At 42.1% G+C, this 27,237-nt stretch overlaps 1 protein-coding gene across 1 annotated transcript in view; it reads left to right on the plus strand.

Moving 5' to 3' along the window:
- Positions 1 to 27,237, plus strand: part of RRP1B (ribosomal RNA processing 1B) — a 1,940,580-nt gene that overhangs the window by 105,001 nt on the left and 1,808,342 nt on the right. Inside the window, exon 2 of the mRNA XM_044071827.1 lies at positions 19,270 to 19,352. Within this exon, the coding sequence (XP_043927762.1) occupies positions 19,270 to 19,352 (83 nt within the window). The remainder of the gene's footprint in view (positions 1 to 19,269; positions 19,353 to 27,237) is intronic.

The raw sequence follows: 27,237 nt of genomic DNA on the forward strand, positions 1-27,237 counted from the left end.
CGTGCGGACGCGGTTCTTTAGAGGTGTCGGTGGAGCCGGTGGTTCCACCGGAGGTTTCTTTGGGAACCCAGGGAGAGACTTTGTTATTGCAGGATGTGGCCTCTCAGGAGGCAGGTCAGGCTGATGGGGCTTCTCAAGTTAATATACTCCCCTCCCTGCCTAGGGTGGTTAGGCCCTCTCCTTCTGTTTCCAAGGCTTCTCCCAGAGGCAGGCTAGGTTTGGCTTCTGTTGGTGTCACCCCTAGTTCTTCAGGAACTGTGCCCAAGAAGCATATGCTTAAAATGGCAGAAGATTTGATTACTTTGATTAGGGGTTCTTTGCCCCCTCCTGATAAGAGACCTAGGGTGGAGCCTGAGCTAGGGAGTTTTGAGCAGGCTTGGATGTTTCAGAGTCTTGACTGAAGACTTGCAGGAGTACTCTCCTTATTCTGATTCTGATGTGGATGATTCTACTCCTTCTGCTTCTCCTCCTGAGGATTTTTCTTTTTCAGAAACTCTTCATTCCATGAGGGAGCATTTTAAGTGGGAAGGTCAGGACTTCTCTGATTCCAGGAAAAGGCTTAGGGAATTTTTGTTTTTACCCCAGCATAAGCCTTTGGCTATACCTCCTGTTTTGGATGTAGTGGAAGATGTTTTTACAGAGGCTTCTCTTAATCCTGATTCTTTGCCTCCTGCTCCTGTTAAACCGGATAGGTATTATAGGGTGCCTGAAGCTCATAAGTATCTGTTTAAGAGTCCTAGGGCAGACCCAGAAACTGTTAGCCAGGGGCCTAAAGGTGTTAAGGCTTCTGTTGTCAAGAATCCGGTTCCTGCAGATAAAGAGGCCAGGGCCTTGGATAGATGGGAAAAGAAAGTTTATACTTCTTCCACTCTAGCTATGAGGGCTTTGAATTGCCAGTTTCACATGTTGAAATACCAAAACTATCTCCTTTCACAGTTGAAGTCTAAGGTTGATGCTCTGGCGGAAGGTATTGATTGTAAAGAGTTGCAGGATTTAGTGCATGTTTCTGAACAGGTGGGTAAGCATTCTTTGCAATGTGGTTTTGATGCTGTACAGGCCTCGTCTAGGGTGGCTGCCACTGGGTCAGTTCTTCGCAGGCACGCCTGGCTGAGGGATCAAAATTTATCTGACCATGTTAAAACAAGGATTTTAGATGCTCCTTTACAATCTGATGTGTTGTTTGGTTCTCCTGTTGAGGCAGTTTTAAAGAAAATGGAAGACAAGGCTAAGTCTATGCAGACTGTTAAAGATTTTTGCAGGTTCAGCCTCCAAAGTTTAGTAGAAATTGGCCTACTAAGGGGTGGGCGTATCCTTCTTATGATTCCCAGTCTAGGGGTAGATCTAGGCGTGGTAGGGGCAGAGCTCAGGGCTCTTTCAGGCCTAGAACAGGGAGTTCTCCTGCACAGTCTTCCGGTGAGGGCAGGGGTCAGTCCTTTCGTAAACAGACCCAATGACCTACCTTTTCAGCTGCCAGAGCCTTCTCATCTGGCAGCACCTTTGGGAGGAAGGTTGGCACTTTTCAAAGAAAATTGGAGTTTAATTACCCAAGACAGATGGGTATTGGATATCATACACCACGGTTACAGGTTTTATTTCCATACCTTGCCTCCTTTCAAAGGCATGCCAGACGTTCCTCCTCAACAAAGAATAGAGGCTCACAAGCAAATTTCTCTGTTACTCCAAATAGGGGCCATACAGCCGGTCCCTATGCCAGAAGTGGGCCTAGGATTTTATTCTCGCCTGTTCCTAGTACCAAAGAAGGGGAACACGTGGAGACCAATTTTGGATTTATCTATCCTCAACACTTATCTGGACATTCCCAAGTTCAAAATGTTGACGTTACAGCAGCTTTTACCTCTGCTGGGCAAGGATCATTGGATGGTAACTTTGGATCTCAAGGAGGCTTACCTTCATGTTCCTATCAGACCAAGTTGCAGGAAGTATCTGCGTTTTCGAGCTGGGACTTCTCACTATCAGTTTTCTGCATTGCCCTTTGGCTTATCTACTGCCCAGAGTGTTCACGAAAGTTCTGGCTCCAGTGATAGCTTTCTTCAGGCTAAAAGGGATACAGATCTATCCTTATTTGGACGATTGCCTGATTCTGGCTCAAGGAAGGACGAGCTTCTTCATCATTTGGAATATGTGATAGCAGTGCTAAGATGCCTGGGGTATTCTGTGAACGAAATAAAGTCCAGTCTAGTACCCTCTCAAGACATGTGCTTTCTGGGTCTAAGACTGGATACAGCGGCCGAGATGGCCTTTTGACCCCGGACAAACAAAAGAATCTTTCCCTTTACTTCCATCAACTATCTCATCAGTCCGGGCTGACTGCAAGGACAGTCCTTCAAGCCTTAGGGTTCATGGCATCTTGTATTCTGGTGCTTCCCAATGCCAAACTGCATATGAGGAAGCTACAATGGTATCTCAAAATGTATGGACACAGCACTGCCAGGATCTGGACACTGTCATTCAAATAATACCTTGCATTCAAAAGGAATTTTTGTGGTGGGCTCAGGAATGTCACCTAAACAAGGGACTCTCTGTGACCCGGCCAGAGGCGAGTCAGATTTTAACGACAGATGCCTCAGACAAAGCTTGGGGAGCTCATCTCAATGGAAAGTGGATACAAGACAAGTGGCCTGCCAGACTACAACATCTACATATCAACTTGAAGGAGATGTTAGCAGTCCAGTTTGCATTAATAGCTTTCAAGGATTTACTTCTTCCAGGGCAGGTGTTGATTCTAACAGACAACACAACTGTCATGTGGTACATCAACAAGCAAGGGGGAACACATTCTTATCCTCTATGCAGGCAAGCAATGATTTTGTGGGAGACTGCTCTCAGTTTACAGCTCAATCTTCAGGCAAGGTTTCTGCCGGGAGCACAGAACTCCTTAGCAGATGTGTTGAGCAGACGAATTATGGATCCCCACGAGTGGAAATTGGATCCTCATGTATTTCAGAAATTCTCAGTGTCATGGGGAACTCCAGACATAGATCTGTTCGCTTCTCCACTAAACCACCAGCTGCCAAAGTTTTGCACAAAAAGGTTTCATCCCACAGCTTGGAAAGTGGATGCTCTTTCCTTCAATTGGAGCAATCTTCATGTGTATGCCTTTCCGCCTCTGCCTCTCCTCCCAAAGGTACTACTAAAGGCCAGACAAGACAAGCCAAGGATGATTTTGATAGCTCCAGATTGGCCTCGACAGCATTGGTACCCATTACTGAGAAGCCTGGTACGGAAGCCTCCATGGCCTTTGCCTTCGATTCCACACCTGTTGTCTCAGGAGGACAGTCATTTGCTCAATGTCAAGCTTCACTCTCTGCACCTAACAGCCTGGCATATTCTGTTTTGAACCATAGTGGGCCTCCACTTCCACAGCAAGTTTTGAATGTTATTTTGGAAGCTAGACGGCCTAGTACAAGGAAAGTGTACGCAGATAAATGGAAGAGATTTTTATTTTGGAGTGCAGCAAAGGATTTTGATGTTTCTGAGCCTAATTTAAGTGTGGCTCTTCAATATCTTACTGAGTTACTGGACAAAGGTTTGTCCTTCTCTTCTATTAAGGTTCATGCTGCAGCAATTTCGCTCACTATGATTGTGACCCACCATTGTTTTCTCATCCTTTGTTCAAGCAATTTCTTAGAGGGCAAAGAATATAAGACCCCACGAAGAGCTCCTACTCCTGCTTGGGATCTCAATTTTGTGTTGGAGAAACTCACTCTACAACCTTTTGAGCCTGCAGCTACTACTGACTTAAAGTTTTATCATGGAAGACTGCTTTTTGTTGGCTATTACCTCTGCAAGAAGGGTTTCTGAGTTGCAGGCCCTTATGGCGGTTGAGCCTTTCTTAATTTTCCATAAGGATAGGGTATCTTTACGTACTAATCCTTCCTTTATGCCTAAAGTGGTTTCTAGTGTGGCTTTAAACCAAACTATTCATTTGCCTACTTTTATGCAAATCCCCAAAATAAAGGGGAAAAGATTTTGCACACTTTAGATGTACACAGGCAGTTGCGATATTATTTGGACAGAACTAAAGGGTTCAGGCAGTCTCAGCAGTTGTTTGTTTCTTTTGCTTTGAGTTCTCAGGGCAAGCCTGTGTCAAAACAAACTATTTCTAAGTGGATTGGGTTTTGCATTGCTTTCTGTTATTCCCATCATGGCAAGGAGATTCCAGCCGGGATTAGGCCTCATTCCACTAGGGCTACTGCCACTTGACAGCTTTTGAGGGGTGGCAACTAAGGATATTTTGGAGGCAGCTACTTGGAGTTCAGTGCATACTTTCTCTAGGCATTATCACCTACCACTTTACTCTAAATCCAGGGCTGGTTTTGCCACTGCTGTTTTGCAGGGCATTTTGGCAGCTCCTGCTTCCTTATAGTTTGGCCATCCTCCCTTACCTCTGCTTTGGGATTCTACCCAAGTGTAAGGACTGCAGCAATGTGAGATGAAGAACATAGTACAGTTTTGTACCTACCATAAATGTAGATGTTCGAAGATCCACATTGCTGCAGTCCAATTTACCCTCCCTTCTTCCCCTCTGTAGTTAGAGGCGGTTGTGTGGGTTGGGTTGTCAATATGAGGTATATTGTATATATTGTATATATTGTACATATTTTTTGTGCTAGGAAGGTTGGTTGTTTGTTTGCTGTCTTTTGGTTTTGACCTTTATTTTTAGGGTCTTCTGACATCTGGGGCAAGAAAAGACTGAGGATATGACGTCGGTCATGCGCATTTGTACCCTGACGTCCTGATGTCAGTCAAATGCGCCTTGACCGACGTCAGCCTTATACTTTGATATTCGGGCCGACCGAGGACAGCGGACTACCCAAGTGTAAGGACTGCAGCAATGTGGATCTTCGAACATCTACATTTATGGTAGGTACAAAACTGTACTTTTATCTGCTTCTCTGACATTGCATTTTTTTTACTTTTTTTTTCATTTTTTATGATATTTATATATGATTTTAATACTAGTATAGCTGTTATTAAATTACAGTTTTAACATGAATTGCTTTGTATTTTCTGTGGAAATCTAAGTAATTGCTATTACAATTTTAACATGAATTGCTTTGTTTGCATTTTCTGTGGAAATCCTAAGTAATTGCTTATATTGCTTTTTAAAAGGATTGTATTTGATTTAAAGGCATATGTTTGCTTTTGTTACTGTTTGTGCAAGTGGATTTTACTAGGTATTGTGATTGTGTGTTTACTATACTGTGCAGATTGTAGAATAAACCTTAACACAATTTAAACTTTTTCTGTTTTTATATAGTTTACTCCTATTTTCTGTGTGAGAACACAAGCCCTTAATAGTATCATGCATTATTTTGGCTTTCTTCACCCCAACTTGATGGATCCTGATATGGCTGCCCCCTTCAAATCCAGATGCACCTAAAAAGAAAAAACTCCGCACAAACATGACTCAGCCTGTCTTAAGCTGTTCTGCAGACCATTCTTTTCCCCCATCACCTAGTGGTGTGAGCCCTTTATGGTATGGAGCCAGACACATCCTCTGGAGCTGTTCCACTACCTGGTTCAGGTACAGGAAAACCAAGCCCTTTAGGTGTAGGAGAAGTTTCACGTAAGAGTCTCTTCGCCAGACATACTGATGTATTTTTTCCCCTCCAATGTAGTTCACAGTAAGAAGAAATAGAAACTTCACATAACAGTCAATCTGGTTAGTACTTTGTGTAGGGCTGATATGGTTTCCTTGATTGAGTGTTGTGCAGTCAGCAAATCCTGGAGACTGTGCTATTATTCATAATAACTGTAGGGCTGCCTTCTCTAGAGATCAGTTTAGCACTACAGATTTTGATGAGGACTCTGATGCAGACAGTAGTAAACACTCAAGTCCGTCCAAGTTGACTTTTCGGAAGATGAACAGGTTCAGAACCCCAAGCAAGTGTTCACCTTTACACAGATGTTAGCTAGGTTTAGAGGTGTATTTGACTGGACACAATTTGGAGCTGTGCCAGAGATTGGCATAATTTGATTTTATTGTGGATGAGATTTCAAATGTATTGGCTGAACATTGATCACTTCTGCAGTAGCCTTGGCTATATGGAGTCTATCCTGCTAAAGATAGAACAGCCAGGCACCATCTGCATTTCCAAACAATTAGGGAGCATGAGCCAGACGGCTTCCAAAGATTTAGGGCACCTACTGCATGCTCAAACAATTGGGCAGCATAAGCTGAGCTGCCTAAAAACACAGTTTTGAGCATCAAACCCTCCAAATCTTTTGTGGTGTTGACAAGAGTGCTCCTCTGAGGGCTTTCCGCAATAGACTGTCGGCTTGTGCTGTTCCTTCATTGTGCAGGCAAGTTCCCGTTGGAGGGAAAGCCTTCCACATAATAAATATGTTTAAATGTACTTTTCTACTTAGGAATGTTTTTAAATCTAGGAGTATGTGTTTTAATGGACTGTCATGGGGCTTAACTGTACTTTTAAGTGCGAGTGTGCTTTGCTTCTGTCAGTTTAAAAGTCGTTTAAAGTAGTTGGAAACGTTTTTTTTTTCCTGTGGTGAAATGGTGATTATTTTGATTTTTGAAAATGGCAAAGTGTATTGGTGTTTTTGTGAAATAAAAATGACTTGACAACTTTAAAGTTTTATTTGTTCATGCTTGTCTTTTCTGGGAAAGAGGCACCATTTTTGGCTTCACCATGGAACAAACTACCATGCCACAGCCTCCTGTTCTTCCAGCCACAAAAAGAAAATGTTAAGCTAGAAGCCTTTGCCACTGCAATAAGCTAGCAATCTGCCTCAGCCATAACTGGGTGACTCTGATGTAGCCAAAGCTGGTTTCTCATCCCACTTCTCTTTTGTCCCATATCCCCCTGGTGTAGTGCCTACAGACACTGTGGACCAGAGCTTAGCCATGTTCTCTGTGTCTGTTGGAGTCTCCTCAGTGGGCAAAGGAGAGCCACTCTTGTCTTTCCCTGGAGAGGGATCAGGGAAGGCCTCCCTGTTAAGTCAGAATGTTGTACTCCATCCCTATGGAAGCTGCTACTGCTATTAATAACAATGTTGGCCTTGTTTTTCCTGTCAGAAAAACTAAACTTGTATCTAGTTTTCCTTAGATGCCTTTAAACAGAAGTAGTTTTCTAGATTTGGCTCTGTGTTTAATTCAGGCTGTAGATCCTTCTTATAAGGTAATTTCTAGTAAAAGAAAAAGGGATGCCTCTTTTCCCAAAGAGATTCAAGATTCTGAATCTGGGCAGGAAGATGAGTGGACAGATGCAGGATTTCCGATTCAGATTCGGAGTAGAGCAGAGCCCTGCTTTTGATTCTCCTCTTCTAAGACCATTTCCAGAATGTGCCCTTGTTTTTAGTGGGAGGACACTGAGATTTCTCAGTCCCACAGAAAATATTACAAACGATTACCGATGGAATTTCCAGAACCTTCAGCCACCCCTCCAGCTCTGTCATCTTTGGAGGATTTGTTTGTCACTGTCTGCAATTTTTCTGGCAGTCAGCCTTCTGCCCCTTAAAAGACAGATTGTATAATGTTGTGAAAATGTCAGGAATGTTTTTTTTTTTCTACAGTTTCTTCTTTTCATGAAAAATCTGCTTCAAGTGGTTTAATCCCTTCCATTTTACATGTCATAACTTATATATAACTCTGATACAGTGGTAGTAACTGTTATGAGATTTGCCTGGCTGCATTGAGATGTGAAAATATTTTAAATTGTCTTCTGGTTAGAAATTTGATTTTGGTCCCCCTGTTGCAGATGTTTATCAGAAAGTGGTGTGAGTGGTAAGCTGAGACAGGGAATCTGAATTTCAGGCTTCATCTTCCACATTTTCTAAGGGATTCTCTAACCCTTCATCTAATTTTGACAAGATACCGGTATTTTGCGGAGGTGTTCCAAAACTAATGCCCCTCCCCAAAAAAAATGGACAGTCCAACAAGTCAGAATGACTATTTGAGGACCTTTGTCCCACATTGGCTATCCTTTTCCCTTCCAGAAAGTCTAAATTTCCACTTCTGTCTGTGGCAACAGTTTCAGAAAATGGGTTCTGAAGATCACTCATCAAGGATGCAGAATGCAGTGAGAGGAAATTCCTGCTTTCCAAGGGGAATTCCTTATCAGCCAGATCGGAATCCTGTATGTACCCCTGTTCTTCAACACGTTTCAGGGAGTGATTAAAGCCAGTTCCCCCTTCCCAGATTGGGAAAGGCTTTTATTCAAGGATGTTTTTGTGCAAAAGAAAGAAAATGCTTGGATACCAGTGCTGAATCTTCCTTTCCTAAACCAATTTGTGATAATGCCTAACTTCAAAATGCTGTCACTTCTTTATAACCTGTTAGCCCCTTCTTCATCATTTAAGTTTCCTGGTAGCAGTAGATTTAAAAGCTGCTTATATCCCTATTCGTCCAAGTGTCGGGTGTTTAAGAGGTTTGTCTGGATCACATTCAGTTCATTGCCTTGCCATTTGGACGATCCACTGCACCTGTAATCACAACATATTTAGCTGTAGCTCATTGCAGGCTACAGGGTATCCACGTTTTCATATTTAGATGACTTGCTTACTTTACAAAGGCTATTTCAAAGTGTCAGGAAAGTCTCACTTTGGTGAGGGATCTCTTACTCAAGCTTGGATTCCAAGAGAACTTTCAAAAGTATTTTTGACTCCTTCACACAGGATTGTGCTGCTAGGATGTCTGCGAGGCACTGCCATTCAAAGAGGCTACCTGTTGAAATGTTGCCACTAGAAATGCTAAAGTGCTGACAACCTGAACCCCCCTCTGCGAAAACACAGAAGAGTGAATTTCAAGAATTATTGTTGTTAAAACTTTTGTGGGGGGTGGGGGGCAATCCTCCCTGCAACCCCTCCCCCCAGAACTTATGTATACCAACTCAGAGAAAAGGGAGTTTTCTGAGAAATGTCATCTATGATTTTTTTATATATGTCTGTTCTTCTACCATTCAATCTCCGTATTTTGGGTCTCGTCGTAGCAGGTCACAGCATTTCAAATGCTTACCATGTACACAGCTTTTTTTTCCCACAATATAAAATAGATTTATACTTGTATCTATTTCTAGGTTTTCCCACTCTGACTTTAGTCACTGTGAGGGGATACCTCAGGATTTTGGGTTTCATGGCATCCTAGATTGTTGTGATACCCCTGGCAAGACTCCACATAAGAAAGATAGAATGGTTTCTGAAGTTTATTGGATCCCAGCACTAATACCTATTATCTTTTCATATTTTGGTTGTGGGGTTTGCCAGAAGAGAAATCAAATGGTGGAGACACTATATATAAATATTCCTAAGTCCATATCTCTCCTCTTTTTTTCCTTCTGATTTAAAGCGGTCAGTCACCACAGTCGCTTTGGACTTTGCTTGGAGAGTGTTTTCAGGAGAGAGAAAAGTGCAATGTATTTGGGAAACCAGGGAAATATTCAAACACCTAAATAAATATAAAGGAGATGCTTGCTCTGATCAAAGTACTCAACTCTCTGAATCATGTTTGGTTCCCTGGACCTTTTCAAATTGTTACAGACAATGTCATAGTCATGTCAAGCAAGGGAGAATGAGATCTTTCCCGCTTTGCAGACTAGCCATGTTTGCTTGGGATATAGCTTCATACCACACACTCTCATTCTACAGGCATCCTTCATTCCTTCAGAGCAAAGCTGTGTGGCAGACAAGCTGAGGAGGATAAAGGCAAACCATCTGTGGGGATTTCCTCAAGTAGATCTTTGCCTCCTCTCTGAACATCAGCTGACAAAATTCTGCTCCAGGTCTTCATGGAGAAGACCTGGAAGACCGATTTCTTTTCTTTGAACAATAATGCTTCTGTATGCTTTCCCACCCTTTCCACTGATGTTCAGGGTACTTCTGAAGATTCAATAGAAATACTCCAATATCATTATGGTGACTCCCTTCTGGCCTAGGCAACAATGGTTTTCTCTTTTTGGGAAATGGCCAGGGGCATTTGCCACAAGCTTCACAGAATTGATCTACTAACACAAGAAAATGGGTGTTTGATACAACCTGACACCAATACACTTCAGCTGACTGCCTGGATGATATCTTGATTCCCTTTAGGAACCTGTTTATTGAGGATTTTCAGCAGGTACTAATGGAGGCAAGAAAGTCTGGTACTAGAAAGTCATATGTTGACAAATGGGAAAAGGTTTTCTAGTAGGTGCCAACAATATAACCAGCACCCATTCAAGGCTAGTGTTTCTCTGGTTTTACAGTATTGTGTGAGTTAGTATCCTTTGGCCTTTCTCCTCCATCCAGTTTCATTTACTGGCCATTTTAGCATGTCTGCCCATGGATCCTCCTCTTTCAGTGCATTCTCTGGTCAAAATATTTTTGAAAAGGGTTTTGCACAAGAAAACCAGTGGTTCTTCTTTGGGATTTTGATTTTTGTGTTTGAGAAGCTAACACTTGCTCCATTTGAATCCGCTCATCTGGCTTACTAAAGTTCTTAACATGGAAACAGTTTTACTGATTGCTCTGACCTCTGCAAGAAGAGTATTTGAGTTGCAAAACCTTGTGGTGAGTCAACCCTTTTTCATTTTCCAGAGCGACAGGGTTTCTTTAGGTATAAAAGAAAGATTGGTTCTCAAAGTGGTGGTTGTTGTTGTGTCTTTCGGCTTATCCCGGTTAGGGGTCGCCACAGCGGAACTCCGGTCCACTAATGTTTGGTAGTGGATTTTTACGTGCCGAGTTACCAGCCCTGACGCACAACTTTCAACGAAGGCATGCCCATTCACGTATGCCTCCACACACAAGACGCTGTAGCTGAGAATAACGGGACAACGTCTTGCTGTGAGGCGACAACTCTACCGCAGCACCACTACTGCGGGTTCACTGGTTCTCAAAGTGGTATTACTTTCCTAAAAGACAAATTATCCAATTCCCACTTTTCTTACCTGAACCTAAAAATGAGGGAGAATGGATACTCCATACCTTGGGTGTCTGTCCACAGACAATTCTGCTACTATCTTGTCCGAACTAAATCTTTCAGATCTGCAGATCAGTTGTTCATTTCTTGTGAAGGTAAGAAAGGACAACCTCTGTCAAAATGATTATTTCTCACCACAACAAATCTATTTCAGGAAGAGTCAAGACCTACTCTACCATGGCTGTGGTTTCATCTGTGGCTTTTCGGAAAGGATTGGATTCTAGAAGCAAGAGCTTAGTCCCCTTTATATACTTTTATAGAGCACTACAAGCTTGATTCCTTTTCTTGCTTCTTCTAATACTGTACCACTGGATGAAATTAGCAAGTGGTTAGAATTTCAAGGAAAAAGAATGTTGGCTCAGTCTACTGATTTAGCCTTTTGAATTTTAAATGATTGTAGCTTCACGTGGACATTTTTATTTTGCAATGTGTTACAGTTTAGAAGACTTGGCTGTATATTGGCTTGCTGAACAGAAGTATTACATGAATGAAATTGTATCTAATGTGACTTAGGTTTCAAAACATGCTTCGAGCAGTGTCTTGGATGCTGCAAACACTACTTATAAAAAATACAGTCGCTTCCATTGTATTGAGAAGGTATGCTTGGCTACATAACTAGAATTTTTTTGAGGGTTTAAAAAATTAGATTTTGAATGCTCCTTTGTTCTGAATTTGCTGGTCCTACTGGTACTCAGATTCTGAAAGGGTCTGATGATAGAAATCAGATGTGTCTGGTCTGGCCCCGGGGGTGTGTGTGTGTGGGGAGTCTGTGTGTGTGGATGTGTATGTGTGTGGTATCACTAAATTATTCTCAGCACCCACCTGTCTGACAATATTTGTGACTAGGCTGCCGGGTTGAGCAAAAGCCTAGGGGAAGGGAGAGGATGGACAGGAGGCCCTGAATCTGCATAGTTATTCTTTAGAAAAGGAATGATCTTTTTTTGGGGAAAGTGGACCCTTTTTATTTGAGTTGGAAGGATTATTAAATTTAATTGGACAGCGCAGTGGTACAGTGGTTGCGTTGTCACCTCACAGCAAGAGGTTCTCCGAGTCAATTCTCAGCTGGGGTGCCTTCTGTGCGGAGTCTGCATGTCTTCCTTACGTTTGTGTGGATTTCCTCTGAGTGCTCCAGTTTCCTCCCATGTTGCAAAGGCATGCATCTGGAGCATTTCTCCCAGGCCTCTGCTGAAAATTGACTTCATTCCAAGCCGGACTTTCCTGGTTAACAGATGTTAAATAAGTAAATAAATAAATTATCCTCTGCTGTGTTTTGTCTTGGTTTTGTTTGCTCTGCTATTAGAATTTGGACACCTTGTTAGGGGAGAACCTGGAATATGACACATTCTAGATATCCCATGCATCAATTTTTCTCCTTGGTATTCCTTCACAAGTTCCAAGCAGGTGTTGCAGAAGCAGATCCTACACTGCAAAAACGAAGAGGATTTTACACCAGAATCATTTTGGTCCCAAAAAGGAGCTGTAGTGGAGACCTGTTAGATTTGTCATTCCTAAATATCTTTTGGAAGGCACCTAAATTCAGATTGCTTATCCTGCAGACTATCCTACCCCTTTTTCCAGATCAGTGTTCCATGGTGACTTTACATGTGTAAAGATGTTTATCACATTTCAGTTGCTCCCATCTTCAGGTTGAGCTTACGAAAGTCCTAGCTCTCACACACAGAGAATTATCTTTTTGAGGTATATGATGGGCACAGAAAAAAAAACATATACAGGTATTTCTCATTTCAAGAAGCTGCCTTGGCAAGAGTGTTTCTCAAAATTGTAGATTTCCTGACATCAGTGATCTCAGGATACCACTGGTCAGACTCCACATGAGAGAGATTTAGTGGTACTTAAAAAAAAAAAAAAAAAAAAAAAAAAAAAAAAAAAATTGTTGGACCCAGCACCTACATCCCTTAGAGTTCCAGGTACCAGTGCTGGATTTAGTGAAATGAGAGTTAAAGTAGCCGACAAATCAGATGTCTTTCAATCCAGAACTACTCTTCTCCCTCCAGACCCTACTTGAATAGGTCTCGACTGACTCCTTAGACTTTTACACTGGTGGTAGTGTACAGGGAAGTTGTGTTACAGGACAGATGTCCTTCAGTTGCTACAAAGCACATAAATGTCAAAGAAGTGTTTGCAATGATTAATGTTCTTCACCACTTATGGTTCCAGGTCCCCTTTTATGGTCAAAGATGATGCCACTGTCATGGTACCTGAACAAACAAGAGCCTACAAGGTCATAGTCAGTTGGCAGGGATGGTCTTGGACATAGCCTTACAGCATCCTCAGATGCTTCAGGCCTTTGACATCCTGTCAGAGCAAAAAATTAGTGGCAGACAGACTAAGCAGATCCTGAATGGACCTCCATGAGTGGAAACTCAGAACAGTGGTCTGCCTGGATTTGTTCCAGATGTGACAAATGCTTCAAATAGTTATGTTAATCTCTTGACAGCCAAAGTCCTACTTTGGTTATTCTTTCTGAATCTTCAGATCATTGTGGAAACCCCCTTTTGGCTCCGGAAAAGTTGGTTTTCCTTTTTAGTGGAACTGGCCAAGAGAAATTACCACAAGCATCCTTACACTCTGGATCTGCTCACATAGTGTCAGGGGATACTGTTGCTCCCTAAGAGCAATTGTTACTGACAGCCTCAATGATTCTATCTTGATACTTTTTTAGGCACTTTTTCTGTGAGGATGTGCTGCAGATATTAAAGGAGGTAAGGAAACCTGCAACTAGAAAATCTCGTGTTTACAAGTGAAAGAGGTTTTCTAGGTGGTGCCTAACTGATGTTAGAGGGCCCAGTATGGTGTCTTCCCCTTTGGTTTTGAAGTATTTATTTGGGGTACTCAGTGGCTTATCCTGTGCATCTATTCAGGTGCATCTTGTGGCAAACTCAGATTGTTTGCCCATGGATCCATCACTTTTGGTCTTTTTTTTTTTTCCCCCAGTGTATATGAAAGGAGTTTTGCACTTGACAAGCCACTGAAAGCAAAGTCCTCCTCCTTGGGATCTCATCTTTTGTTGTTGAAAAATTGACCTTCTCTCCTTTTGGACCTACTTTTTGGGTTGATTGGAGGTTCATCACTTGGAAACTATTTACTTATTGCTCTGACATCTGCATGGCGAGTCTCTGAGCTGCAAGCTTTCATGGGGATCCAACTTTGTGATTTTCCACAAGAACACTGTTGTGCTACACACCAGTCCATCTTTTATGTCAAAAATTGTTTCTAAAATTGCCCTGAATCAAGCCATCAATCTCCCAGTCTTTTTTTCAGGAACTTAAAAATATGGGAGAGAAAGTTCTGCATATCTTTGGATATGCACAGGCAACTCTGATACTACCTTAACAGAAGTAAGCCCTTCATGAAATCTAAGCAGCTATTTTATTTCCTATTCTGGAGCTAAGAAGGGTCAGTGCATCTGTAAGCAAACAGTTGCTCATTGATTTGTCCCCTGATTTTTTTTGTTACTCCCACCATGGTAAATCAATTCCAGACAAGATTAAGGCACATTCCACTAAAGCCTTATTTTTTTTCCTAAGTTTCAGACTAGGTTTTGTGACGGGGACTCCTGGATCCTTCTCTTTCTCTGCCCAGGTAGGGTAAGCTTTAGGAATCTACCCATATGCCACTGAGGCAGTGCGAATGATGAGCATAGAACAGTTGCACAAGTCCTACTTACCTGTAACAGTAGATGTTCGAATTTCACTCTGCCTCAGTGGCAGCACCCCCCCCCATCCCTCTTATTTTGTTTATAGTTCGATGGTATCCAACCTTATTGTGCTGTTGGTTGGTTTTGTTAGTTTGTGTTGGTGTTTTTTGGCTGTGAATTGGGTGATGACTGGCAATTATTACTTCTGCTCTTGGTTCTTCCATCTTAGCAGTAACATTTCTGTGACATGGCTTAGGTTTGCCCTGATGGGAGGGCCTTGGACTATCCACTCGCAGAGAATCAGAGGAGTGGATCCTGAACTCTGGAAAGCAGCTAGTATGGGTTTGTGCAGGCACAGAACCCATATGCCACTAAGGCAGTGTGAAATTTGAACATCAACTGTTACAGGTAAGTAGGACTATACAACTATACTGTCTGAACAACGGTTTTAAAATTAAAGAAATGTACTTGGACTCTGAGCTGATTCACACCCTGCTAGTGCTCAATTAATGACGTGTCCAATTCCTGGATGCTGGTAGGCAGTTGTGTGGAGCTGTGAAATGCAGTAAAATGTGAGAGATTTTTTTCAATCTGACCTGAAGTGGAGCAGCATTTCACCCTACATGTTCAGTTTAACTGTGAAAAATAAGTTAAACTATTTAATCCCTTGAGTGAGTATAGTGAGAACAGTGCTGTGTGTAATCGGCATTTGTAATGCTTTAGGCTTCATTGAGGCAAGGTAGCCCACAAAATTGGTTGTACTGACATGGAGTGAATGCAGCATTATCATTGCTGTAGGTTTGAATGAGTTAAATGCACCTGTAGCAGCCTTATATTCATGACTAAGATGTATGTACCACAGGGTACAGTCCTGGGTCCTCTCCTGTTTGGTATCTACTTCTCTGAAGTACAGGCTAACACAGAAGGTCTTTGGCTAATGAAGTTCGCAGATGACTGCAAACTAGGAGCCATAATCGAAACTCCTAACGATGTGGACATCCTACAAAAGGGCCTCACTGAGACAGATGCCTGGTATCAAAGCCATGGCCCCAAGCTCAATGCCAAAAAGTGCATTGGCATCCCCTTTGGTAAAAACTCTGTACCCATGAACTACAACATAGGCGGTAGTATACTTAACACCAAAAGTGTGATAAGAGACCTTGGGACACAGGTGGACAGTAGTCTCTCCTTTGATAATCACATCGTCACAGTAGTCAGGAAATCCTTCTACGTGGCACACCTCATCACAAAAGGTTTCTCATCCAGAAAAAAAGAGGTCATTGTTCCCCTCTATTCATCACTCATTAGACCCATTATAGAGTACAACGCCCCTTTTGGTATGTACCTCACAAGACATCTACAACAACTGGAAAGGCCTCAGAAATACCTCATGAAGAGGATTACCGGCCTCAAACAGATGCCCTACGCTGACCATCTAAAAAAACTCCAGCTTTACTTTGTCGCATATCGCCTACTCATAGGTGATCTCTGCGTAACATACAAAGCTATGTCAAACCCAGAGCTGTTGGACATGCTCCACTTAAAGAAGCCCCAATCCCTCTGAGCTACACGCTCTAGGGACCTAAACCTTGTCACCACAATAAACAGAACATGCCAGTGGGATAGATTCCTGTCCCAGAGACTTCCCATACTCTGGAATAAACTACCTATCTATATCAAACAAAGCTCCTCTTTAGCACTCTTCAAGAAAAATCTTGATGATTGGATAGGAAATAGGAAATTCACCCCGGGGATCACCTCTGTGGCTCTGCTTGACAGTTGCACAGGAAAATAATTTTCTTGGGTGGCAAAAGCCAGGGTACCTTTTTGGCTGGGCTTGTATAGGCCCCAGGGCCGATACCCTAGTATCTACCTATGAACCTATGTAAGATGAGAGCCATTAGCCAAGCACTTGTCTGCAGGTGCAGAATCTGGGGAGACTTGCTATGAATTTGGGAGCCTATACTCCCCATGGGAATGCTTCTGTAGTTAGTGATAGGTTCAGGGTGCAAGCCTGAGGTAGCTATCGGTTGTTGCATTTGAAGGAAATTCCAGGAGGTTAAGATTTTCAGATTTGTGTAGTAAATGAATTGCATGACTGGTCCATATTATCTCCCTTAAATGGATCTGCTACTGCCTGAGAATCTGAATTACGATCATGTCTGTGGTGGTAACCAGGATGTTGTTTTCAAGACATGAAGACATGGATATCAAGAAATTGCCCTCGAGCAAAGCTCGAGAGGCGAATTTTGATATCTCTGTGAAAAACATATGACATGCTGGCTTAAGAGTGAAAGACCTGATCATAATTTTTTGTATGAGTCTTTACCTGCTCCCTTGTTTTTCAAATTATAGAAAGAAAAAATGTAGTAGTGCTTTATTGCTTTGAGAAGTCATAAAAACACTAACCACTGTCACACAGAAAGCATCCACCAAAGAAGAGCATCGGGAAGCCGGTAAACACTTCATTTACACTTAGACCAAATCACAAGAAAAAGTCAGAATGAAGTGGTGAACAGATTTATAATTTTCTGATATTCTTTTTTTAGTGGCTGCTGAGCATTGTTACTGTGCAAGACTAGTGCTTAACAAGCCTGTAGTTCCATCGATTTTTTTTTTAGTGAAATTGCAGCAGTGTGTGTACTGCAAGAGTCTTAAAGGACTTTTCAACAAGTTGATCGGACGATGGCTTTTGGAGTGGATGTTTATGTTGGAGTGTTGCTCATCCATTGAAAAGGTTTGTTATGCTGAGTTTGTCCTGTAATTCTTATTAATTTAAATTCCTGTAAAACATGTCTATGCAATACCTTCCGCATGTATGGGATGTACACCATTATATTTACTGCTTGTGTCTTCAGATTTGATCAACTCCTGTGATCTGTGCTCCCCCCCCCCCCCCATCCTTGTCACTGTGGACAGCGACTCTGTATCTCTTGCTTAGTTTCTGTATTGTTAAAAATGCACACCATTGTAGTTAATTCATATAGAAGGGTTTCTTAGCTTCATGCTGTGAGGTGGAATTGCCTTTCACATTTTTTTTTCTCAATTGTTAATCCATCATATTGTATCAAAGTAATCTCTGTTGTTCCACCCATCCATCCTCAACCCTTTTTTTCCCATTTCCCACATGGAGAGGGGGTGTCCCTTCAACAATGTCAATCATTTTGAGCCAAAGATTACACCGTTGGGTGGCTGGCACTGCTGTAGTAGTTCATTTGTACCACTCACTCACACGCACTTGCACCTACAGACAATTTAGTGTGTCCAGTACACCTACTGCATGTCTTTGGAATGTGTGGGGAAACCAGAGCACCCAAAGGAAACCACGCAACTGCAGGGAGGACATGCAGACTTTCTGCACAGAATGTGAGAATTGGATTGGAGAACCTCTTGCTGTGAGGCAACAACTCTAACCACTGCACCATTCCATTGCCTCTAAATTGATCTTTACTACTCATGGTTCTCTCCCCATTAAGGAAGAATGGATTCACCGGAGACAGCTCCTCTGTTTTGTAGATTGAAGCAGAGACTTCCAAAAAATTCAGAAGTCTGATCAGACCTTTTTTCCTGCTGGAAGGACAGAGAAGACTATTACTCTGTTTCTGAACAAGTTATGTTCAGATGGCTTGCTGGTTTTACTGTTTTATTACTATTGCAGATAAGTAAATTAAGACTCGTTCTAATATTGTTGTGGCTGGAAGAAATGTTGCACATTTTGTTTAAAGTATTGGCTAAACTTTCTTGACAACATATATTTGTTGAGAGAGATTTGACATCCTTTTAACTCCCACCTACATGGATTCTATTGTGATAATGGTGCTCTTACAGTCTCTGTGGTTGGATTTCAAGTGGACGTTAAAACTTTACACCCTGCCTTAAGTAACTTGTGCACATTTAACAGTTTTGTGTGAAATTTGTTGCAGTAAAATGTTACTGTAATTGGAGTCTTTCGATATAAGAAGTAACAGTTGCGTAATGTGGTATTTTTATAATGGTCCTGCACCGTCTGACTGCAGTAACAGATTGAGTCAGGTGTTTACCATTTTACAAGAAGGCCTTTTAAAAACTGGAAAGAAAAGCAAGTTAGAAGTATCTCGTGGAAATGTGGGAAGTTCTTGACATAATTATACTTTTATTTTTAATAATGAGGTGCCATAGTACATGCTTGTACACCAGCTGCATTCACAACAAATCAGAGTAGTTTTTATTGACGTTTTATGTAATACTACAGTAGTATTTTGGCAGTAGTTCATGTACGGTTTGTTAGCTGATAAATCTGTTCATGACAAAATGAAATAAGATAAAGAGGGCCGGCAGGAGTGAATGTTTTACTTTTGGAGTGTGGTTTGTTTGAGACTGAGGCATTTGTCTTTCTTTTAACTGCCAACTGCTGAACTTTTCAGCCAGACTTCCCTTTTTTGTTTATTGTGTTTTGTTATTTTAATTATTTTTTTACTAGCTAACTTGGTTATTACCTTTTCTTTCATGAGAACATCCATCTAGGTCTTTATTTTCAAGGAAATTCCTGAGAGATAATTGCAGATTAACCAGGACTATACAAAAGAGTACATAGCAATGACATGGAAACAGAATAGTGCAGTAATGTATAAATTAAATTATTAAACGTTGCTTGTAACAAAATATTAATTTCTTTTAACTGTGTTTTTCTTGCTGGCAGGTGGATTCACACATGATGAGCTGTTAAAGCTTTGGAAAGGACTTTTCTATTGTATGTGGATGCAAGATAAACTTCTTCTGCAAGTAAGATGGCTTTCTTTTGTTAGCCATTTAATGTACGGTACTGTACACAATGTGTTTTAATACCAGTAAATTTGTAACTTAGATCTGCAAAACTCAACATATGTAAGACTGAATTATGGCTATAAACTTGCACACATTTTATTTTAAGCACTGATGTTGACTTCAGCATATCCCCCCCCCCCCCAAGCATTTAGTGGATATTTTTGTAGGAACTGTTCACTTTGTTACAATGGGGGTAATGGTAGTTAAACAGCATACATTCTTATTATTCTCCTTTTTTAGAGTACATATCTTTTGCATATGATTCAGGGACATCATTTGTAAAGTGACCTGGTCTGTCCTCTGTCTTTACCCATGACACTGGCCAGGAAGCCAAGATAAACGCATTGTATATGGACCATTTAGAATAACCAGTTAACCATCTGCAGGAGACCATACTCTAGGTAGCAGTCATGAATTTTATGGTGTGACCAAACTCTCTAATGTTCATCATTTGATCACAGCTGCAGTTACTTAAACTGTATGGGATGTATCCTGCCATAGATCAGATGATCAGACAGCTTTCAAAGCTTTAGGGGCACCTTCCACATGCCCAAACCACTGAAGAGCACAAGGAGAGAGAGTTATGAAGTCAGTGGTTAGGGTGCCAAAGTCTCAGAAGTTTTGGTGATGTGAGAGCACTGTGTGCTGTAGCTTCGAGGTTGATGATTTGCTAATGCTTCTAAAAAGCTGAGCAGATACTGCCCAGTTGGTGACTATAGAGATGGACCTGGGTCCTGGCTCCTTAGACCTTCCAGCCATGATCTGCAAGAAGAGGAAAATTGTATAAGAGGCTTTGCTCTTCATTCTGGCTTTCTCTTTCTCTGCCACTGGTGGGTGGCTCTGCTGTGGCCATATTGGATTCCTCCAATCTGTCATAATTTTTTCTTGGTCCCTCTGGTGCTGCCCCTCTGAAAGCTGCCAAGGACTGAGAGACAGGCATGTCCTCTGCAGCTGTTTGGCTGAACTATTTGGGCAAGAGAGAACCACTCCTGTTGGCATCAAAGGAGGGAGAAGATGTTGCTCTTTGCAAAGCTACTTTTAGGAACTTAATTCCCAGGAAAAGGACTGATGCCCATGTTATAGATTACAGCTGCAGTAGCCTTAGTTATATGGGTTATATCCTGCAAAGTTTATAACAGGTGGACAGCTTCTAAAGCTTCAGGACACCTCCCATGAGCCCAGAACATTAGTCAACTTCAGCTGAGTTGACTAAAAAGACAGGTTTGGGTGCTAAGCCCTTGGGAGCTTACTGCTGCCAAAAAGAGAGCACTTCTGTGGGCTTTGCAGGGTCACTGGCTGGCTTGTGCTGTTCCATTGCTGGGCAGCTAAGTTCCTTTTGGGGAATGACCTTCCAGATATTATTTTTAATGTTTTATTTCACCTCACAGGGAAGTAAATTACTTTTAATGCTAGGAATGTGTGTATTGACTGTTGGGCGACTTTTAAATGGGAATGCACTTTTGTGTTTAAAAGTTGATTTAAACATTCTAAAACCATTTTTTTTCTTTTGAAAAACTGTATTTCAATTACTTTTTGGGGCTGGTAAAGTATACTGGAGAGTACCTTTTTACTGTGTTTTGATTGGGAAAAGTGACCCTGTACTACTAACTGGCTTGTGCTGATGTCCTTCAAGGATGCATCTGCAGTCATAACATATGGGTTGTCCTGCCTCAGGCAGCACTTCGGTCGGCCGGATTCCAAAGTCTGGGTCTGGCCTCGGCTGATGTCGCACTTTCCACGACGTCAGAGCGTCTGGGGTATAAAAGCATCAGCCGACGCCATTTTCCTCAGTCTTTCTTGCCGCACGGTGCCTGAAGCAGAAGCAATTCGCAAGTGCCGGTCAGATCCTGTGATAAGAAGAAATTCAGCTACCGAAGACTTCGTAAAAGCTAAGTACCCCATTGGGGACTCTTTCCTGCCTCAGCCGATGTCAGATAAAGTAAATAATTGTTTAACTTGTGGGAAACAAATACCTCATAAGTATTTCCACTCTTACTGCCTTCCTTGCTTAGGCCCAGACCACGACGTCTCGGCCTGTTCAGCCTGTGCTTCCTTCAACCGACGAACTCTTAGACGTCGGTCGGAGTTTGCAGAAGAATTCTTTGGGGCTAATTTTGCATATAAGATGCCGTCGGAGACTCCGACTTCCCATTTAGTGAAAAAACGGAAGGACAAGGACCGACACTCGCGGCCCGCGGTTTCAGCTGAAACCACCGTAAGGCCTACCGCGAGTGTCCTTTTTATTGTGTTTTTATTGGGAAAAGTGACCCTGTACTACTAACTGGCTTGTGCTGTTTTTTTCCCATGGAAAGAGGCACCTGTTTTGGCTTGAACATGGAACAAACTACTGATTCTATGGTCAGTCCTCCTCCTAGCCACAAAATGAAAAAGTTAACTAAATAGTCTTTGCCAAAACAGCAGGCTAGCAATTTGGCTCAGCCACAGGTAAATGCTGTGGCCAAAGCTGATTCCACAGACCACTCTTCTTTTTTTTTTTTTTCCCTGGATCCTTCTGGTGTTTCCAATACGGCCACTGTGCATTGGGGCTTAGCCACATCCACTGCAGCTGTTGGGGTCCCCTTAGTGGGCAACGGATAACTACTTTTGTCATTGTTGGGAGAAGGTGCAGGGAATGTGCTCCTTCTCAACCAGAATGTTATGCCAATCCCTGAGAGAAGCTGCTGTTGCCATTAAAAACCCTGTTTGCCCTAATTGTTCCTGTCAAAAAGAAATGGAAAGCTAAATGTATATCTTCTCTTGCTCCAGTTACACTGGATGGGATTAGTTTACCAAGCTTGGCTTTGGGTCTTGTACAGGCTATTGACCCTTCTTGTTGGATGGTTTCTGGTAAGTGGGGTTCCTCTTTTCCTGAAGAGATTCAAGAAACTGAATTTGGAGAGGAAGATGGATGGATACAGTTTTTTTTTCCCTCCTTGGATTCTTATTCAGAATCTTCCTGCCAAGTATTCTGTTTCTCTGAGACCATTTCCACAATGTGCAAGTGTTTTGAGTGGGAGAACACTGAGGTTTTGCAGTCCCTCAGAAAATGCTATAAAATGTTACCACTGGAATTCCCAAGAGTCAGTCTATTCCCTCAGTGCTGCTACCATTGGAGGATGTGTTTGCCACAGCCTGTAGTTTCCGTTCTAGCCAGCCTGCTCCTTGATCTTTAAATTCCTATACAGTCATCCCTGACTTCACCCAGCAGCTATAGCTTTAGCCACTCCAGCTGCTACCAAGCATTTTGTTAATTCTAATCCTTCTCCTTCTGACAAGGATGGTAACAAACATCTCCCCCAGTTCTTCCCCACGAAGCAAAATGGTCAAGACAAAATGCTGGTAGACCATCTTTAAAAAGAAGATAGGGAGGTTCCAAAAAGAAAGCAGGAACCCCACTCCAGAACAAACATTTCCCCCAGTTCTCCCCCATGAAGTATCCTCCACCACTTCACCAGCAAAGAACTGGTTGCCACTGCACTCTCTCTAAAGCTAAAAACACAATGGGGCCTGACAATCTACCTGGTTGCCTCTTAAACAGCTTAAATCAGGACTTATCAGGCCGTTAGGATCTCTATTTAACCACAGCCTCTGGACTGGCTTTGTCCCGATAGAGTAGAGGACAGCAACAGTCCACCCTCTGCATAAAGGTGGACAATACTGACCCAGGAAATTATAAATCTGTAAGTTTGGACTAGTCTTATATGTAAGGTCATGGAAAGAATAATCATGGACCTGGTAAACAATGACCTAGGAAACCTCCAAACAGTGGACCTGACCCAAATTGGCTTTGTCAAGGGCAGGTCATGCCTACCGAATCTGATGAATTTCTTTGAGAAAGTCACTACGGCCATGGATAAATGGATGAGTAAAACAGGCCTGGCCAAGGCATTTGACACAATTTCCCTACTCTGGTATTATAGATAAATGTACAAAACTGGGAATAAATCCCTGTATCACCAGATGGATAGCCAATTGGCTTATGGACAGGACACATGGTTAAGTGGGTGAATCCAGATCCACCAGCAAGAGACCATTTACTAGTGGTATGCTACAGGGCTCAGTTTTGGGACCACTCCTGCTAGGAGTATATGTCTCTGAAGTCAAGGCAAATGTGGAAGACCTCTGGATGGGAAAGTTTGCTGACGATTGCAAGCTGAGGGCAATCCACTGAATCCCCCAACAATGCAGATATCATTGAGGAGGGTCTAGATCGGACAATGATTGGTGCCAGAACCATGGTCTAAAAACTAAATGCAAAAAATGCATTATCATACCCTTTGGGAAGTCAAATACCCCTGCAAATTATAACATCAATAGCACACTCTTTAAAGTAGACTTGGAGGTGAGAGATCTAAGCCCACAGATAGATAGTAGCGTGAACTTTGACACCTATGTGTCTACAGTGGTGAGGAAATCCTTTTCTGTGGCACAATCTATAAGTTAATGTATGGCATCCAGATCCAAGGAAATTATAGTCCTGCTGTACTCGGCCTTAATTAGACAAATCATCGTAGCACAGTACGCCATTTGGCATGTACTTGACTAGGCACTTATAGCAGCTGGAGCAACCTCAGAAGTTCCTCACAAATAAAATACATTGTAGAAATGACATGAGAACTATGCAAATAGAATAAAGGGATGGGGCTTGTAGCCTGCCTTCTATCAACTGTTAAGGGGTGACCTATGCCTGGCCTACAAGGCATGCAGAAATCCAGCCCTGATGGAGCTGCTACACATCCACAAGTCAAACTGCAAAAGGTTCACTCAGTCTAGGAATCTAAATTTAGCCAGACACTCAAACAAAACATGCTGGAGAGACACATGTTCATCTCTGATTGCTCCTTCTTTGGAACAGGCTTCCTATTCACATTAAGCAGAGCCCTTCCCTGGCCCTCATCAAATACAGTTTGGATCAATGGATGTGGAATCACAAATTCACACCTGGGGTAGTGCTTATGTCCCTTAAGGACAGGGGCAGTCTTTAAGATACTCAATGTACAGGCACAAATCTTTGCCATCCTCTCACTCCTAGGGGCCATATATTGGGTAAAATCTGGTTATATTGGCTAGGCTTGTAGAAGCCATTAAGCCATTAGCTTAGTAATCTCCTATGAAACTATAAATAAGTTAGATTGACTATGTAAGGCGTCACCTTGTCCCTCCCCCAGGGCAGTCCCTTATCCCTTTTAGAAAGTCTGAACTGAATCTTCATTTCACTCTCTTTGGCAGCAGATTTTTTTTTTTTCCAGACAAATGGGTTCTGAGACTGACTGATTTAGCAGGGGCACAGTTGGCAGTGAGAAGGAATCCCTCCTTTCTAGGGAATTCTTCCACATTTACCAGACATGTTCCCTCCTGTCCTATAGCACGTGCTTTCTCATGGGGTAATAAAACATTTCCTCTTTCCCAGTGGGGACTTTCCTCGACCTTTCTTTCCTAAACCAGTTTGTGATTGTGCTCAAATTCAAAATGCTTTCACTACACACCTTCTTGCCTCCTGTTCCTCATTTGAGTTTTTTGATAACCTTGGATTTAAAAGATGCTTATCACATTCTTACTCATCCAAACTTAAGGTTTTATGTGTCTGGATCACAGCATCCATTATCTGCCTTACTGTTTGGACTATCCATTGCTGCAGCAGTATTCACAAAGCATCTAGCTCCAGGTATAGCATATTGCAAGCTACAGGATATCCACATTTTTCCTTTTTTAGATGACTTTCTTATCTTTACTGAGTCTTATTCCATGTGTCGGGAATTTCTCACTTTTTTTTTTTTTGAGATATTTCCTACGCAGGCTGGGATTCTAAGAAAACATTCAAAAGTCTTTTTGACTCCGTCTCACAGGATTGTGTTCTTGGGGTGTCTAGTAGATACCTCATTACAAAGAGTTTTTTCCTTTTACAGGAAAAATGTATCTATATTTAGACCTGTTCTAGGGGTTTTCCACTCCAACTTCAGTCACTATGAGGGAATACCTCTGGATTTTGGGTCACATGGCATTTGTGGTTCTCATGATACCTCTGACAGGACTCCACATGATACAGTAGTATCTGAAGTCTGATTCTAGCACCAACACCCATTATTTATTCATATTCCAGTTCTGGGGTTTATGAGAAGAGAAATCACTTAGTGGAGACATCTGATATTCCTGAATCCAGGCCTCCCTCACTGCTCCAAAGCAGTCCATCATGACAGACTCATTGGACTTTGCTTGGGGAGCACTAAAAAGGGGAATAAAAGTGTAAGGTACCTGGGACAACAGACTGACACAAGAACATAAATGTAAAGGAGATGTTTGCCTTTATCAAGGCTCTTAACTCTGTGAATCACGTTTTGGTCCTCGGGACCACTTCAAGTTCTTACGTACAGTACCACGGTGATCTAGTACATAAACAGGCAAGAAGGAACCAGGTTTGCCTTCCTATGCAGACTGGGTGTGTTAGCATGGGGTATAGCTTTATAGCACAATCTGATTCTACAGGCTTCCTACATTCCGTTACAGCAAAATTGTGTGGTAGACAAGCTGAGCTAGACAAAGGTAGACCCTCCCAAATGGAAACTAGATTAGGGGTCTTCCAAGATTCAGTCCGTCTGTGGCAGTTCCTCAAGTAGATCTTTTTGCTTCCTTGATGATCCAATAGGCTTGCAAACTTCTGCTCCAGGACTCCATGCAGGAAGGCCTGGAAGACGGATGCCTTTTCTTTTCCTTTGACAGGAATGTTCCTGTATGCTTTTCCACTGGTCTCTAAGAATCCGAAAGAATCTCTAGATTCTTGTGGTGACTCTCTTCTGGTCCAGGCAGCAGTGGTTCTCTCTTCTTTTGGAATTGGCCAGGGGTAATTACTACAAACTTCTTCACAGACTGGATCTACTTGCACAAGAAGAGGGGTGTGTGATGCATCCTGATCCCAAACATCTTCAACTAACTGGCTGGATGATAGGGTCTTAATACTGTTTAGACACTTGTTTTACAGAGGATGTGCAGCTGGTACTAATGGAGACAAGAAATCCTGCTACTATAAAATCTTATATTAAAATTGTATATTGGCAAATGGAAAATGTTTTCAAGTTGCTGCCAACAACATGCCCAGCACCATTCAAGGCTAGTGTTTCTCTGGTTTTACAATATTATGCAAGTCACTTTCCTATGGCCTGTTTTCCTCATTTATCAATGTTCATGTAATGGCCATTTCAATATGTCTAGCTCATGGATCCTTGTCTTTCAAGACATTCCCATGTCAAAATGTTTGTGAAAGGATTTTGCACAATAGACCAACAAAACGAGTGGCTGCTCCTTGGGATCTTAAATTTTGTGTTAGAAAAACTAACACTTGGTCCATTTGAACCAGCTCATCTGGTTGACTTTGGGTTCTTAACATGAAAAACAGTTTTACACGTTGCTCTGACCTCTGTAAGAAGAGCATCTGAATTGCAAGATCATATGGTGGGTCAGCATTCTCATTTTCCATGGCAATGGGGTTCCTTGAGAACTAGTCTTCCTTTTAGTGATGTCCAAGTTTATTTTAAGCCAGACTATCCTCCTCTCTATATGCGTCCCTGAACCCCAAAATGAGGGAGAAGTGATATTGTATCCCTTGGATGTTGGCAGACAACTTTGGTACTTTGTTGTCAGAGCAAAATGTTTTAGAACGTCAGATCAGTTGCTCACTTCTTGTGAGGGTAAGATGTAGGGACAAAACACACAGTTTCCAAATATTTTTTTTTTTCATGCAATTTTCTTTTGTTTTACCTAACACAACAAAACAATTTCAGGCAAGATCTGGTCTCATTCTGCCCGGGCCTTGGCTTCATCTGTGGCTTTTTGGAAAGGGTCATTTTTG

Source organism: Protopterus annectens, chromosome 5.part0 (assembly GCF_019279795.1).
Source record: "Protopterus annectens isolate FY-2018-M chromosome 5.part0, PAN1.0, whole genome shotgun sequence".
NCBI classification, from domain to species: Eukaryota; Metazoa; Chordata; order Ceratodontiformes; family Protopteridae; genus Protopterus; species Protopterus annectens.